The sequence below is a fragment of the Carettochelys insculpta genome, chromosome 1 (genome assembly GCF_033958435.1).
Source record: "Carettochelys insculpta isolate YL-2023 chromosome 1, ASM3395843v1, whole genome shotgun sequence".
NCBI lineage: Eukaryota > Metazoa > Chordata > Testudines > Carettochelyidae > Carettochelys > Carettochelys insculpta.
In genome coordinates, this window is record NC_134137.1 from 38,328,835 (window position 1) to 38,346,617 (window position 17,783).

At 41.2% G+C, this 17,783-nt stretch overlaps 1 protein-coding gene across 1 annotated transcript; it reads right to left on the bottom strand.

Moving 5' to 3' along the window:
- Positions 1 to 7,518: 7,518 nt before the first annotated feature.
- Positions 7,519 to 16,281, bottom strand: LOC142004256 (collagenase 3-like). The gene is made up of 10 exons (XM_074981781.1): positions 16,159 to 16,281; positions 15,823 to 16,064; positions 14,041 to 14,189; positions 13,818 to 13,943; positions 12,525 to 12,686; positions 11,449 to 11,566; positions 10,162 to 10,295; positions 9,679 to 9,838; positions 8,564 to 8,667; positions 7,519 to 7,619 (listed from the first exon to the last, which is right to left on the bottom strand). Exons 1-10 carry the CDS (start codon positions 16,279 to 16,281, stop codon positions 7,519 to 7,521), a joined length of 1,419 nt encoding a protein of 472 aa, XP_074837882.1.
- Between the last annotated feature and the right edge of the window lie 1,502 nt (positions 16,282 to 17,783).

Consider the following 17,783-nt stretch of genomic DNA (forward strand, 5'->3'; position numbering starts at 1 on the left):
GAAGGAGAGGGGTGGGGGATGTTGTCAGACTCTTAGAAGATGTTTAAGGGTAAATTATTGCTAAATAACAGCACCAAACTGATGGCTATAAACAAACTTTGTGGGACCACAGGAAACTTGGCCACGCCCATGAAAAGTCATCGTCTGGCTAACTAAAATCATGCAGTTGTGGATGTTGCTGAATGAGAGATTTCTGGATGTGAGAGCTTCAACTATAGTAATAACATAATATAATGAATGTGATATATGAAGATGATTCTGCATGGCAGAAGTGTGGTCCACGCAGGTGGAATTCTGTGCTCTGTCACAAACTTCCTGCATAACCTTGGCCACCTCACATGGGCCCAGATCCTTAAAAATATTTAGGGGCTCCACTCCATGGAAATCTATAGTGCTAGGCACCTAAATAACTTTTGAAGATCTGCTCCATTGCCTCTGAGCTTGTAAAATGCAGATCACATCACTGGCTATTGTGAGAGAAGGAACATAACCAAGATTGCCCAGAGCTCTGATGCTCGGGAAATGGAGATACATAAGTACCTTGTATAGATTGTATATAAGTCAGACAATGACATTTTTTCTCAGTTGCCTTTCCTTGAAATAGTCCTCTTGGATCAAAATACTGTTCCACCTGTCTTCTGTATGGAAGGGTATAAATTAGTGGTAAAGGCCAAGTTAACATTATTTGGAGAAGATTCCAGGCTACCTTTACACTAGTAAGTTCTTGCAAAAGATTTTTTGAAAGAAGGGGGCTCTTTCGAAAGATCCATAGAGCGTCTATACCCAAAAAGTAAATTGCAAGAATGTGGTCTTCCTTTCTAAATGGCTCTTCCTTTCCTGTTTCAAAAAAAGTGTCCCCTTTCAAAAGAAAATGTGCCTAGATGCTCCAAACTCCCTTTTTTTTGAAAGGTCAGTCTTCATGGGGCCACATTTTTCAGTCGCTGGCCTGTCCTTGAAAAAGAGTGGGGCTGTGTGAACTCCATCTTTCAAAAGAGCAGATCACTCTTTTGAGCCCTTTTTTTGTGTGTGGACACGCTCTTTCAAAGTAAATTCTTTCAGAAGAGCTTCTTTCAAAAGATCTCTGTAGTGCAGATGTAGCCCCAGTGAAGAGCTGAGAAAGCAAGAATGAACTAAGCTGGGAGGCATGGAGAAGCAAAGGGCTGGGTCTTTTAGGCATTCTCAAGCAACACTGAAAATTCAGAGTGCAGCCTCCACTTATCTGCTGTGATCCAGAAAGGATGCTGTCCCTGCCACATTAAACGTATGTTACACAAGCAAGGGGAAGATTAGGAGTCAGAACTCATGCTGCCATTGAGTAGACTACCTCCTGGGTTATTGTTAGCTCTCTCATTAATATCTGTGAACAATTAAGGCAACTCAGTGCCTTTCAGGATCATGTCCCTATTCCCCAGTTACTACTGAAACACAACGTTGGAAACATCTCTGGAAATGTCAAAGCCCAGTAACCATGAAAGCCTGCTTCTAATGTGTTGCTTATCATCCCTTCACTGCATCCCAAGCACTGTCATGTACCCTAAACTAAGTAAACTTGGGCACCATTAACATTGTTCTGCTTAGGTTTCTCTTAAGAAAGCAGTCATTGTCCTTCTGCTCTATTTTCCATTCTATGTGTGAAACAGGGTTGAAACTAGGCAGGATGATCTTCCTGATACTGCTTAGGAAATACATTGTTTATAACTGCCTGGCACTGATGTTGAAAAAATAAGGAATATCAGTGGATTGAAAACTAAATGGATTTGCCAGTCTTTTAACACATCACAGAGCTGATGACTTGACATTGTCCCTAGTTCCCTCTGTGATCTTCATGGAGACCTACCCTGTAGTCACTGCATCATAACTGGGGTCCTACCAGAATCATGGTCTCTTTGGGTCAATTTCACAGTGAAGGGATTTTAAAAATTGCTAACATCATGATTTCAGATAGTTAAATCTGATATTTCATGGCGGTGTATCTGTAGGGAGCCCTGACCCAATTCTAAAGGCAGCAGCACAGACGTAAGGGTAGCATGGTGTGGTATCGTCACCTTTCCTTCTGTGCTGCCGCTGAGGGGCTGCTGCCTGCACAGCTGAGCTGGGTGCTGGGCCAACCATTCCTGAAGAGGGGTTTTAAAGAGGATGCAGAGAGGCTGTTCCTAGTGGTGACAGATGGCAGAACAAGGAGCAATGGTCTCAAGTTACAGTGGAGGAGGTCTAGGTTGGATATAAGGAAAAAACTATTTCACCAGGAGGGTGGTGAAGCATTGGAACGTGTTACCTAGAGAAGTGGTGGAACCTGGAGGTTTTTAAGTCACAGCTTGACAAGATCCTGGCTGGGATGACTTAGTGGGGGTTGATCCTGCTTTGAGCATGGAGCTGGACTCGATGACCTCCTGAGGTCCCTTCCAGCCCGAGGATTCTATGACCAGATTTCATGATCTGTGATGTATTTTTCACAACCTTGAACTTACTACAAAATCATATCCGTTGTGGTAGTTTACTAACTTCACTAAACTCAAGCAGTTTTTCATGTCAGAGCCCATAAAGATGATCTCATTTTTGAGATGAGCAATAACTTTCTAATCGGATGCACCTTTCTTACCAATAAATGTATTTGGTTGATTACACAATACTCCCATTTCCCAACGCTGTCTTGTCCTCCCAGAAATAGTACCTGCACTGCCATCTAATGGCTCTCTGTCAGTATTGCATTTATTACATTAACTAAAGTCTCCTTTAAATGAAAATTATTTTCTTTGTAACTGGCCCATATATCAAATCACAGCTCATCTGTTATCCCAGTTGTTGCCTTTATAGATCATTGCTGACTTTCAGTGAGTCCAGTATACTTGTGTCAGTTCTACGTGCCTCAGTTGTATTTTGTGAGTGGAACTGTGATGCAAACAGGCAAGCTTCTGATCTGTCACTCTTCCCTGACTCCAATGTACATTAGATCTCTGGAATAGACTCTGTGCCTAGTGCTCCCTGGGGGTTTACCAATGTTTTCACCATGATCCTAACCCTGTTCTGTTGGCATTGCTACCCTAATAAGTCACTCTGCAAGAAGGGCATTTGGGGGTTCAGTGTTTATGTTGTTACAGTGATTTTAGGCCCTATCGAATAGGTCTAGTTTGCAGTGGAAAGAACCATGTTTCCAACTTCAGGACCTGAAAAATCAACAGCACCTTGAATCAGTCAGTCAAAGCTGGGTTCTCTCTGGCCTGTGGATGATATAACTTGCCCTTGGCTTCTTATGTCCCCAGGGAGTTTTTCCCACAGCCAACTGTAACCTGAGCACAGCTATGCTCCCACCATGCTCAGTTACCCTGGATCTACCCACAATCCCCCATGACAGTGTGAGGAGGGGCAGAGCATGGCTCTATGCTGCTCAAGGAAGGGTATGAAAAGGGGGAATTTCCTTTTACCACCTTCCAGGGTTCCCTCCAATTTGTCCATCCATGGGCGGAATAAATTTTGTTATGTGCACCATGGCATGTGGAGATGTGCACCACCCGTAGAAATACATGCTGCCAGCTGTGGATGTAGTGGGTGCTCTGCTAATCAGCTGGCAGCACTTGAATCTCTCCTGGGTGGCTGCCCAAATGCTCAGCTTACAGGGAACACTGCCTTCATCTTTTAGACTTCCTTTCTCCATTACATCATCAGAGCAGTAAAAAGAGGCCATGGCAGAAAGGAGACACAAGTCAGGAATTCATGTATGCAGCATAGTCAACAAAAGCAGCATCTAATTAGGCCTTGAATAGATCAAGACTCTTTATGATTTAAGAGAACATGGACTCACTGTCTTTTGATCAGGCCCTGGAGATTACTGAGGTGAAGTTTAATTATATTAAAAGACTGAAGTCTTGATACTGAGGGCTGAATTTTCTGGGAGGGCAATGGCTTCCCTCTATATCATTGTGTACTGCGCGTATAGAAAATCACGTACACACAGCTCCCGCCGAATGTCCTTAACATTTAAAGTGCCTGGGTCATTGTTTATAGTGAATGACATGAGATGCAATTGCTGGGTAGTGCTGCAGTGCATTGATCTTTTGAATAAAGTTTTGTTCCATACAAATGTTTATATAGATAACCTGAACCCTGACCCCCAGCTACGTTGTTCAGTCTCAATTAGTTATTGTCATTTTGACTCCCAGTCACTGTTTCTTAATCATGTCCACCAGTCAGAGATGGAAACAGCTAGTGAAGGCGAGAGAGAGGCCACACAGTGCTGGGACAGAAAGAGGCCAGCAACAAAGAAGGCACCAATTTTTGAGACCAGAAACGAATGGAGACAGAAGGGGGCCGGTGGCTAGGGACCCCAGTGAGCGAGTTGTGGCATCAGAAGATCTGACAGGGACAAAGTCCACCTCAGAAGGAATCGGAAAAAACAGAAAAATTAGGAACAGTCAGGATCCCAACAAAAGCGACTATCTAGAAAGTGTTTGTGTGAGAGAGAAACGGGGAGGTTAAAGGACGAAGGGTACTGTTAAACAAAAGGGAAAATAACTAGAGTTTTAAACTGGGGTATGCAGTGTCATTGAACCTGCATTGATCCCATGCTATTAGACAAAGTGCATAAGGCAATATTTTCCATTGGACCAACTTCTGTTGGGTGACAGAGAAAAACTTTCAGGCATACAGATAGCTCTTCTTCAGGTCTGGGAAAGAGATTTAGGCCACATCTACACTGGCAGCTCTCAGGGCTGTAACTTCTGAGGTGTCTTTATTGGCCAAGCACTTGATGTGCACTAATTCCACAGTTGCTACACTCTAGGGAAACCGCCTCAACGAGAAGTGTAGCGCGTTCTGTGTATCAGCTACAGCACTGGGGTGTCAGTGTGGACACTTCAATTGTTTGCCGTGTTATGACTGGCCACTGGAATTGGCCCATAATCCCTCCAGTGCTCTCTGTTCATTGTTCTGGACTTGTCTGTCTACCCTAAAGGTAAGTACATATCCCCTTTCAAAGCTCCAATTTTGGACAGCCCATGTGCTGTGCTGATCTGCTCCAGGATCCAGAGCAAGCTGTACAGGTTGAATGTTTGAATTGTTGAACACAGAGGCAGATGTGTGCGTGTGTGTGTAAGAGAGAGAGAGAGAGTGAGTGCGAGTGAGAGAGAGAGCACGCAAGGGAAGAAGGCAGTAGCAGAGGAGGAGAAGCTGATGTAGGGGCTTTCCCCTCCCACTGCCTCAGGACAGGTAATTTGCTGCCACTGTCTGAACTTACAAGACAGCATGCCCCCAAAACCAGACAGACATCCCCCAAAACACAGTCTTCCTCCCTCCCAGTCCCCCGCCCCACACATTGCCTGTCACAATCTGCTCCCTCTCCATGGACTTCTGTTGAAAAGCAGCTGTCAGCATAGCAATGGGATTGGGAAACCTGCATCATGTGACACTGCCAGCCCCATGCAGCATTGCAAACCCTTCCCAATGCACCCTTCAGCCAGTTGCATGGTGGGCTTGCTACCACAATGCACCACTCTTTGTGGCATTGCAAGAGCTGCTAAAGCGGATGTGCTCCACTTTCACAAGGAGCACAGTGTGGACACACAACAGCAGTTTCCCTGCAGCACCCTCTGAGCAGTATTGTAACTGCCAGAACTTATATCTGCCAGTGTAGATGTAGCCTTTAAGTGTCACAGGTCAGTTCAAGTTGGAACAGATAGTTTAGAATAAGTAGTTAATACATGTAACCCTTCTGCCTGGAGGAGTCAGCAGCAACCAGGACCGAGTTCAACATCTAGGGCTTCCTTTTCATCCATCTCACACAGAACCTGCTCAAGCCCCCACCCAGTAGCCTGGGAAATTCACACACCCCTTGTGTGCCTCAGAGAGACAATGCTTCCCCACTCGCAAGCACAGAATCTGAGTGTAGAAAAGGAAATTTTAATGAAAGAAGCAGAAAAGTCAATTGGCATAAGCTTGGGAAAACACCACACCCAGAGTTCATAACCAACCCTCAAGTAACTATCCCAGCTCAAATGGATTGAGCAGTGTCCTTGGCCTCTCAGGCTCACCTGTAAACAGCCAATCCACACACCCAACTTTCTCCGTACCCCCACTTTAAATGTCCCACTTACAACTTGGTCCAGTCCCTGCAGGCCCTGACACCTCACACGGATGCATTCCCCTACTGAACCTGAGGCAATGCCACCTTTGCACTGGTCCAGCGTTCTAGTGCTAGTTTCAGTTCATTGTTCTTAGCTTATCATTCAAGCTACTGTACAAACACGTGTAATTGCACATGATTCTTCTGCATATTTTGGGGGCAGCACTGAATATTTTTTGTTCAACAAAGCAAATCATTGTAATAAATTGTGAAAGTATAAATCCTCTTGAAAAAAATCAAATTATGGGCAAAAACAGTCATTGTTGAAAATCTTAAGTTCTGTTACTGGATTTCTTTGTAAATATCCTGCAGTTCCTTTTTGCTGTTGTGGCATGCACTAGTCCAAAGTATTGAAGGAGACTCACAATTCATTTTTATTCATTCCATTTATTTAATACCATTTCAGTTGAAAAAGTAACAAGAATCACACATTGTGTGTGTTTGACTGAAAAAACCATGAACTCATAAGGAACTGGAACAACTGAAATAAATATCAAAACATTGGCTTAAAAACACCAGAAAGCATAATTGTAACATTATTTTCGAATGGGTAGTCAGATTGCCAGCTGTTGTAAATTGGCATGACACCAGTGAATGTTAGTGGAGCTCTATCAGTTTACAGCACTGGTGGATCAGGCCTGGAGTACTCTCAATTGATCTCCTTTCCTAAGTATCCCATAACTCTTAGCGTTTGCCATCTCTTGGTTTTTACAGTACCATTCAGCCACTGCTTACTTCAAACCCTCTCTCTACCTTTGCTACCTGGTTTTATGCACCTTGCTGCTTTTCCATCCTCATCATGGCTTGTTGTGAAAGAGTCATGGTCCACTGTTTCCATGGGGATAGGCCAGTATGAAAACACATTCACATTCTATAACTGCAGTACCTGGTACCTCCATTCTCCTGGTGTGAATTCTGCTGTAATGACCCACTTTTTTTACATGTATGACATCCCAATAAGCTAATAGAAATTTTCCCAAAATATGAGCTACAGGATTAGCTCTAATTATTTAAATAGTAGTCATCATTGGTTTGTTCCTGAGAGATGCTGGCAGCCTCTTGCAAGATGCTAGGCACTCAAATTATTGGAGTTGTTTGGACCTGTGATCTCAAAGGATGCATTCAGCATCTCGCAAAGGGATCCTGGTTTAGTTATGCATTGACTTTAAATGGCTTAATGTCGCTTGACATGCTAATCATTCTCTTCCTTCCCCTCCTATTAAATAAATTCAGTTCCAGACTGACATAAGCTATATAGTTCCCATATATACAATACATCTTTTGTGGTAGATAAACAGTTTGTTCACAGAATCATTCTCTATAAACCCTTATTCCCACAATATTATTTCCATATGCTATCAGCTGTTCTACAGCCTGCAACCTGGTACCCACATCAAAAGCGATTAGCACCAGAACATGGAGTTAGTTTTCAAGACTCGAACAATTCTTTTGCTCCAGATGCTATATTGAAACTGCAGAGGTCCATTGAAAAAGTAAATGTAACCTATGGAAGGAAAAGATTTGTTAAAATGAATTGCAATTAGATATTAATACCATTTGGGAGTTTATTAAAAGTATTACTTCAAATAACAAAAAAGAGATCCTGGCTTTTCAGACGAAGTGTATTCAGCAAACTAATTTGCAATTTGAAACTGAGCTAAATTTGCAATTTGGCGTCATTCTGGCTCTTAAATCAATGCCAGTTCTCAATATTTTGGGTGCTAAGAAACTTAATCTTTTGCAAAACATTTACCTATGAAAATCATGTGATTACTCATTTATTTAATTCCCTGATTAGCAAAACAGTATAGTCTGGTCTCAGTGAAATGGACACATTGTGTTGAGCTCTGACCCAGGCTCTACCAGAGAACTGCTGGGCGATTTTGCAAAAGACACTTTACCATCCTTTTCGAGTTTCCCTCCTACAAAATCTTAAAATTTTGGCCATCAAATTCATTTTTTGAACATATACAACACTGTATAATGACAACTGTTCCTATTAAAAAGGAAGAAAACAGTTGAAAATATCAGGAAATAGTATGTGTTGATTAGAGATGGTTGAAATTTTTCAAATAGAACACTTTTTCATCTGAAAATATTGAGTGACTATCACAAGAACATACTGATTGCATTGTACAGATTGGCAAAATCAGTGAAACATTTCCATTCTAGATGATCGATGTGTTTTGTTTCAAGATTATTGGTTTGATTTTTATATATTATGTGACCTGAAATTTAACATATCTCTAACACTAAACTGAAATATTTTGAAACAAAATAGGATGAGTCATTTCAAAATTTTCAGAACGACCTTTTTTTTCCCCAGAAATTTCACTTCACAATAAAAATGTCAATTTTATTCTGATTTGGGATGGAAGCAAATTTATAAATTCTGAGCATTTTGAATTTGGACCATAATAATGGTTATCATGAAAGTAAAAAAAATACCATTTTTTCGGTAAACTGCATCCACTCTGTTGCCAATGCCTGGGAATTCCTCCTCTATCAGTCTGGGATACCCTTTTTCCATAACTTGATTTTCTTCATCATAGCTATGTTAAACATGGGAAAAATACAAATTGAAGGAACTTGCATGGCTGCAGGAAGGAGGAGAAGAAGCAATATGACAAAAATCATAGCACCTTTAGCTACCTTGTCAAAAGTTAGCCAGGTTGTGAGTGGCTGGAAATCACTAGATGGTCAATGCTGGTACAAGAACAATAAAGATAAACTTTTAAAGGTTGGGTACTAAACTACAGAATCGAAAGGCTAGATTGTACCTGGATCATACTTAGGCATATAGGGGAAACATGCTTGCATATCTGTTCCCAGAGCAGGTAGGCAAATGGTGTCATGGGATGGATGGAACCTTGGTCTAAGGTCCATTTATTGACCAGCACAAAAAATAGAACAACTTAGTTCAAAGTACTGCTGATTTGGGGCAACAGCAACTTACTCCCTTTGCCATCCATATGCAGGACTGGGTAAACAGGGAAGGAATCGTGTCTAAGAGATGTATCGGAGTACAGTGCCTCCTAGGGATAAGTACTTACCATCCTCTTCTCAGGGCTGTGCTGAAGGTCATAATTTAATCCTACGTGTTTATATAATTACCACTACCTAAATCCTTATGACACATTCTAAAGAGCTGCTATCTCAATAAAACTTTGAAACTAAAGAAAGGATATGATCAATAGGACAAGAACCAGTGATTTTAAATTGCACCAAGGGAGGTTTAGACTGGCTATTAGGAAAACTTCCTTACTGTCAGGGTGGCTAAACAATGGAATAAATTGGTTAGAGAGTGTATGGAATCTCCACCATTGGAGATATTTAAGAGTTGGTTAGATAAAAATCTACCATGGATGATCTAGATGGTGCCTGGTCCTGCCATGATGGCAGGAGACTGGATTTGATGACCTCTTGAGGTCCCTTCCAGTGAATTCTATGATTCTATCCATTAGGCTGGAACTATCTACACTGAAACAAAACAAGAAGTGTCCCTTTCGTATACAATTAAGCTTGGCAGAATTGAAAATAAGAACTAATATTTTTTAACATACCTCCAGTACTTGTCTCCAGTGAAAAAGAGAGTCTTGCCAGTGTCTGTAATGTGGACAGCCCCATCTATTGTTTTCATCTCATTGGGGAACCCCAATTCATATATTTTTTTTGGGTAACCTTCAACTATGTCATAGCCATTCAGAGCCCAGAATTTTTTGCCTGTAAAATGATGATAGAAAGTCAACCTTTTATGATAATTAAATATCAGTCGAAAAGTATTCAGAGTAAAAGCCAGTAATTATGATTTTATTACTATTTTTATGCCACTTAGAATATTGAGCCCAATTTCTAACCTGGTGTACAGTTAAGTCATTACACCAGATAAGGACCTAATCCTCTGGTCTAAATTCTGCATTTTCTAGTCCATCTAGCAGAAATGGAAATTTTGTCTGAACAAGGACTATAGGCTTTACCCTAAGAATCTTTATTCGGTGAAACTGAATAAGATACTTCAACATTTCTGTCATTTGCAAAAGACTTACCTCTAAATATGAGCACGTGATCATTTATGGGGTTTTCATAAGCAGCATCAACCTTGTTTGGAAGTTCTGGCCAAAATGATTTAATTAACACCAGTTCAGCATCAACCATCTGAGGATGTAGGCGCCAGAAGAACCTAATTCAGGAAGAGAAAATAGATATTTTTTGAACTATCTTCTTCATGATATGTAATGATGCCACTTTCAGTATAGGTATATACTGCAGGCCGCATTTTAATTCAAAGATAATCTTATAGACCTCCTCTTCCTCTCCTAGCCATGATGGTTCAGATCAGCTCTCTCACTGATAACATGAATTTTGCCTGAGAAGAGAACAAACTGACGTCTTGATTTCATTTTGCGCAACTCTTTCCCTTTAAGAAGAGAAAGTTTAGATCAATGTGGTAGTGTACCATGGAAGATTGTTGTGTACCATGCAACTTTCCACAGAAAGTAATCAATTTCTGAATTTTATAGAAAATCCAGTGCAATATTGTGAAACAGCAAGTATGTCAGCTTGATCATGTGGAGATGGGCCCCTGTTCATACCAGTTTCACATCAGTATAATGCAGTGACTTCCAGAAATACATTCTTGCTTGCCACTAGTCTGACAGGAAATCAAGCCTGTAATTGTTATAAAGGCTGCCTAAATGTGATATGCTATATAGCACTTTACAGTCATTTCTGTTGATCTCACAATCAATTTTCATTGTACTTTAATAAAAGAGATTAACCAGTAAGGCTACATCTACAGTGGGCCCTAAACTCGAAATAAGATATGCAATTTGTGCTATGTAAATTGTGTATCCTATTTTGAGTTTATTTTGAAATAGGCTATTTCAGGATTTGGTGCTTTCTATACAGCTCCAAATGTCAAAATACTGTGCTTTTTTGAAGCATCCCTTATACCTCCTGCAACGAGGTACATAGGGATGCCAAAAAAGCGCCACCCATTATTTCGAAAAATATTTCAAAATAATGGGTTTGTTTCATTGATGCAGAGTACTAAGATACTAAGGTATCCCGAAATAGCTCTGCAGTGTAGACGTAGGCTAAGGGAGAAAGTTAGCGGATTTCTTGGAAGATCAAAAAAGATCAAACCAATTATAACAAAAGCTAAAGTAATGGAACTTAAAAATAAATTGAATTGTGTTTTTTCTCTTACTCAAGTTTGCATAAAGTTTTGGGGGTCAATTTCTTTTCTAAGTTGTACCAAGTGTAGTTTTAGTAGTGAGATGGCAAAAGAAGCATGTGTAAACCACACGTTCCATCATTCACTTTTGTCTCACCTGTCCTTAAAGATCATCATTTCTCCCCGGAGTTCTGTTATGGCATCAAATGACAAATCAGCATCACATTTCTCTGGAGTTTTGGGATGTTTGGGGTTGGGATCTTTGTCTCCAGCACCTGGAACCAGAAATTATTACATAGTTTTTACTACTTTTGCTCTTCTTCTATGTAAAATAACCTTGTACTAATGGGTCACTGAAGAGTCCACCAGTATCAGAATGAAAAGAACCATCAAACAAATGGGTTGGTCTGATGGTATTTACTTTCCCTTTCTATTCTTCCTCTGGCAAATCATGTTGCTATGTTTTGAGGTTTAGCTGTGTTGCAAAGTTATTGGTGGCTAAGCTAAATGGTGAGGGGCATGGGGACAACAGACTCGCGGGGCCTCTGGGCAAAGAAAGGAAGGGTGCCTCTATGCTCATGGAAGTGGCAGGGCCTTGGGCAGAATAGGCACAGCTGTGGCAGGCAGCCCTCGTTGCCGCCTGTTGCGCACTGCACCGGCCCCTCCCTCAACATCCTGGAGTGCTCCGTGTGGTGCTTCAGTGATTTAAAGGGGTCGGAGCGCCAGCTGCCACTGCTCCTCCAGCAGTGGTGGCTGAGATCCTCAGGCCCTTTTGAATTTCTGGGCCCCGGAGTATCTGCTCCCTTTCTACACCCCCAGTACCTGGTTGCTGGGACTGCTGAATGGACACCAAGTCTTTGAGGCCTCTGAGAAGGTTGCTTCTTCTCAAGGTCTCCCCAGTGGACATTTCTGTTTCTCCCATTTCATAGCTTTGATCATCTTCCCATGTCTGATAGCTCAAGAACTGTGCATCAACTATAGCAGGTAGCCAGCCAGCAGTGGCCACCTGTGCACTTCATACTGCTTGATGGGTTTTCTTCCTAACTGCTAAATGTGGGTGTCTTCTGACCCAGAGCCCTGATTCCCAGGGTCCAGGATTCCTGGCTTAATTTACCATGGTAGTGACCATCGAGCAATAGGAACAATAGCAGCAGATTGCTAACGTTAAGTTAAATTGCAATGCGTCATGTGCATTCCAGGATACGTGGATGAAATGGCAAAAAGAAGACAAACCGTAGAGGGCTTGGATCCCTTGCACATCATCATCAGGGAGCAAGAAGCCAGTGTTGCCCGTGTACGTGTAAATAGGGAACATCAGGGCTCCCGGGTCTCTGGAGTGCTCGAGCCCCAAAGAATGACCAAATTCATGGGCAGCCACAAGGAACAAGTTGTATCCTATAAGAAAGCAAAGCAAAAGAAAACATGCTTTTAAGAACAATGTATCTGAATGTGGTTAATTGCCTGATCCTCTTTCACTATGTGCTTTGTGCAGTGATGACACAAAACACTTACATAGATTTCTGCATCTTCAAAGAAGTGACCGTACATGAAATAATTAACACTAAATTTTATTAACTCCATTTTATAGATGGGAATGCTGAAGCACACAGTCCATTCCTGCTGTCTTCATTCAAGACAGTGGGAATTTTGTCTAAGGACCTAATAGCTTGCCCCCTTAAGTTTTATTGCACAAACTTATACCTGAAAATTTTCCCACTATTAACCACTCCAGTTCAGCTCAACCATCTGAATAATATGGAAATTGTAGGGTCAAATCCTGGGACAATGGAGTCACTCGGCGTTTTGCCACAATTGCATCCATAGTGCAGATAGACCGTCAATGCCAATTCCAACATGGGATCAATTAAATCTGTTCCCAGCAAAGCTAGATCACCTGGTGCTGGAAATACTATCAGCACTTGAAACAATGTAAGTGAAAATTGGATGAGTTTTTCAAAAATGGCTCCCTGTGCAGACAAGAGCAAATATTTTCAAAATCCAGGAAACTTCATGGCCTGATTTACAGATATGGTGAGTCTACAGCTTCCATTGGCTCTAGTGGGAATCACAACATCTGTCTGAGACCTGAGTGAGGGCCCTGAAATTACAAGTAAAGCAATGAGATTGCATAGTTAAAAGCCCAAATTGCCTTGTTTCTCTGGGTTCATGGGATTTTAGCACAAATAATTGTTTTGTCCACAATTCATGTTGGACACATACCATTCTCCTATCTACAATCTGGCATTAAAACCAGCTCCCCATGACTTCAGTAGCCAGTCACCCAATATGAATAATGTAAAACAAATAGGGAAGAGTCAAAGCAAACTGTTCCCAGAGGGCATATACAGTGAAAATTATCCATGTGATGTATCTGGCAAGTGTTCTGAGGAGCTAATACATTTTAAGAAATCAGGATGAGATTGTGAATGATTTGCTAACCAAAAAGGACAAAATTCATAACCTATATTATTCAAAACAAATACTGCACCCAGCTCAAGTTCAAGTGATCATTAGAATGTATGTTACCTCTGGAATCAGTTGACCAGGTTTCATCATCATCAAAATGGGCATCTCCTCCATAGTTAGGTCCAGGAGGGAAGGCATGAGCCAGTAATCCAGAAGGTCCATCAAAGGGATAAAAGTCACCATGCTCTATAGAAAACATTTAAAATAAACAACAGCCTTTACATCTCTTTTACAAACTGGTGAAAATATAATTAAACTGCTAAAAGTAATCTTTCTCTGTTACCTTTAGTTCCAAAGGAAATCATGATATCAGCCGTGCCACTGCGAATTCTAGTAAAGTTCAGTGGTGTCACTTGAGACCAAACCTTGAATGCCTTTTTGAATGCTCTGTCTACCTCAGCACGTGTCAGATCTCGAGTGTAATTCACAATTCTATCAATCGGACAAAATATATTAAATTAACTTTTCTTCAAAGCCAAGTAATTTTGCAATATGCTTTCAAGAAAACCCACTTTTGACTGGGAGATAGTCATTTCTCAAACACCACCCTGAAAAATTATTTTGTTAGTCTTTAAAGTGCTACATGAGTTCTGGTTTGTTTTGCTGGAATACAGACTAACACAGCTACCTCTCTGTTACTTCCCATCCTGAAGGTACATTTATCTCAGAACAAAGTCTTTGATTACTAATGTATAGCACACCAAAAATAAAAATGTACATTCCCACCTATCAGTATCATTCAGAGAAATGATGATCTAACGGTTGGGGCTTTGGGTGGGGGGGTTTATTGCCATTATTATAGGCAACAGGGAAATACCGGAACGGTAAACTTTTGTTCTTCATTAAGATATTTTGTATAGTGATATGGGACTTTATTAGGCAGAGCATACGTATGGAGATTTTGAATACATATAAAATAGTTCATTCACCTGACCATTCTAAAGAGACAATAATTGAATAAGAGAACAATAAAAAGATACTGTTGTCATAGTTACAAAAACATGTTTGTTAAAAGCTTACTGCGTGGAAGTACCACCATTATTTCCAGTACTTTTTATGTGCAAGTACTTGCTGGTACTGAGCACTTCAGCAGCCCCAGCCATGGGATTGGCTGAGGGGAGAGGCAGGGCAGGGCTGGGAGCTGGCTGAGTACCAGCACCTCTTTTTTTTACAAAAATGGCACTACTTATTTCCATACCCTGTGCATAGGAAAAATAGCCCCCTTTCTTGTTTACCACTCTTCGATATCTGGCAAATAGTGACATCTTATGGGCAGCATTGTATCATATTGCAATAACTGAAGTCATTTTTAAAAACAGCAGGGAATCTGATGATACCTTAAAGACTAACAAATTTATTAGGGCATAAGCTTTTGCGACATAAATTTGTTAGTCTTTAAGGTGCCACTGGGCTCCTAGTTATTTTGCTGAAATAGACTAACACAATGAGTCCTCTGAAACCTGAACTCATTAAAGAAATTTAGATAGACCCTGATCCAACACCAATTAAGTTAAAGATAAGACTCATTTTGACTTGCATGTGCTTTGGAGCAGGATGATATAGATTTAAAAACTGAAACATGAGATTTTACAAAGCACAGCCTACCCTTCTTCTTACTGAACTTGTCAACCTGATATACAATAACATATAGGCTCAGTCTACACTTGCCCCGAACTTCGAAAAGGGCATGTTAATCAGGGCAATGGGAGATTACTAATGAAGTGCTGCGGTGAGTACGCAGCTCTTCATTAGGCTAATTCTCCTCTGCAGCAACTTCAAAGTGTCAAACTTCGAAGTGCTGGCATGCATGTAGTGGCGGGCGCTTCGAAGTGGCCATGCTACTTCGAAGTGCCTTTACTCCCCAAGTTGCCTCGGGGGAGAATTAGCCTAATGAAGTGCTGTGTATTCACCGCAGCACTTCATTAGTAATCTCCCATTGCCCTCACTAACATGCCCCCTTTGAAGTTGGGAGCAGGTGTAAACAAGCCCATAATGTCTGTTAAATGACTGTATAGCAGGACAACTTGAAATTAAGGAACAAAAACACTAAACATTATAGTTGTACCTGTATGTTAAGTTATTTTTTGACCATTTTAGTTTTCTAGGGAAAAAGTTATATTCCCCCACGTCGGGAACACCACATCTTGGCTGTTGCATCAGCTCATAAGTGTCTTCATCTAATATGCCAGTCACCTCCAAGCCAAAAAATGACTGCATTTCTCGAAGTTTGGCTGCCACTGTGTTAGCATTCTTCATTCTTATGCCAGATGGACTGGAGCGTAGGTTATAATGTGTCTTTAGATAGCGCTAGGGAAAAAATAGAATAATATTTCCAGTTTTCAAAGAACAAAAGCACTCAAACAGTATATCTTAATATATGAAGATGAATTTTACACTGTACCTCTGCAAACTGGAGGTCTTCTGCTGTGAATTCATCACTGTCTTCATGGGGAATAGGCAGTGTCAAACAGTTTGACAAACACAGCGAGAGAAAGAAGGCAGCTGCGAGGCTTGGATGCATCATGTTGAATTCTTGGGTTCTGAAACTCTGTTTTTTAGAGTGCAAGTACCTTTACTTTTATAGACCTAAACTGGTGAGTCATCTCTTGTGGACAAGTTCAAACATCCTTGTCATTGCAAAGTACGCATGCTTACACAGCTGTTTTTTCCTTCATTCCAAGAAGTCGTGGCTTAGACATCTGTGGTCCCACTAAGGGCTTTATATAAACATGCTCTCAGCATATTTACAGATGCTGTGGGAAGTATTATGTAGGGACAACTCAGTATTATTTCACTGATTTGCATTAACTTACACTGACCTATTTTTATAGCCTTTTTTAGGATAATTACTTTCCTTTTATTTGGCCAGACAATGCGACACTATATGACAAGCTATTTGAACAGATGCATTGTCTTTTAGTAAAATAATTGCACAATTTTAATGTTTATATTAATTCATTAACGCTTCAATTGTTTACCAAACTTCCCAGGTTGATTCATAAGACATCGACAATGTGTAGAATATTATATTATTAATATTTCCTGTTCTGGGACTTGTTTTCATTTTTCCTTAAAACTTAAACACCAATTTTGCTGCTAGGATTGTGTTATTAGTGAGTCTCAATACAGATCAGAATCTTTTAGAGACACATTTCAGAAACGAATTTGGATGACTCAAGTTCTGGCTACCAAGTTGAGAGCTACTTGAAAATATGGCAATTGAAAAATCAGTACTCACTGTTGAATGTTGGCCTTGGAGAGGTATTTGATCAGTGGCAAATCTGAGCCTGTAAAATGACTATTTCATGGTATCAGACTTCCTTTAAAAAACAATAATATAATTTATGTGGCATACAGTCATAGGTCCATTAGGCACAATTATGTCTCTCAAAATGCTAGATAGGTAGATTCTGTTTATGTACAAAGCATGATTAAAGCAGGTGATTATAATTTGCAAAGCACAAGATATATAGGGTGACCATATTTCCCTGTCCCAAATATGGGGGAAAGGCATCTCCTCCAAGCCCTGGAGAGCTGGGAAGGAGGCAGCAGCCTCCCGCCCTCCTCGAGCCCTGGGCTGCAGCAGCCCCCAGCGCTCCCAGAAGCCCTGAGGAAGCGGAAGAGATGGGGCAGCCACGGCGCTTCTCCCCCACCCTTCCCTGAGCCCCAAGGAAGCGGTAGGGATGGGGCAGCCCATGGCACTTTCCCCGGGCTTCCCTGAGCCCTAGGGAAGTGGCAGGACAGGGCAGCTGCCCAGGCTTCCCCCGTTTCCCCAAGCCCTGGGGAAGGGGAAAGTAGGCTAATCTGCAGGCGCCCTGCTCCCCGGCCAGCAGGTGCGCAGCTGCTGATGGAAAATACGGGACATATAGTCCCTTCTCTAAAATAAGTAGGTACGCCTTTTTGGCATCCCAAATACAGGACCGTCCTGCCAAAAATGGGATGGATCGTCACCCTAAAGATGTAGTGAAGCTGGCAATATGGAAGCAGTGAATGCTATGTTAGTTTTGAATTTGAGACTACTCCTTT

Coding starts and splice junctions, on each gene's coding strand:
- LOC142004256 (XM_074981781.1), bottom strand. CDS start 16,281: ATGATGCATCCAAGCCTCGCAGCTGCCTTCTTTCTCTCGCTGTGTTTG. Junction 10,296..11,448: donor ATGATGATCTTTAAGGACAG/GTGAGACAAAAG, acceptor TTCCTGAATTAG/GTTCTTCTGGCGCCTACATC. Junction 9,839..10,161: donor TCACGTGCTCATATTTAGAG/GTAAGTCTTTTG, acceptor ATCATTTTACAG/GCAAAAAATTCTGGGCTCTG.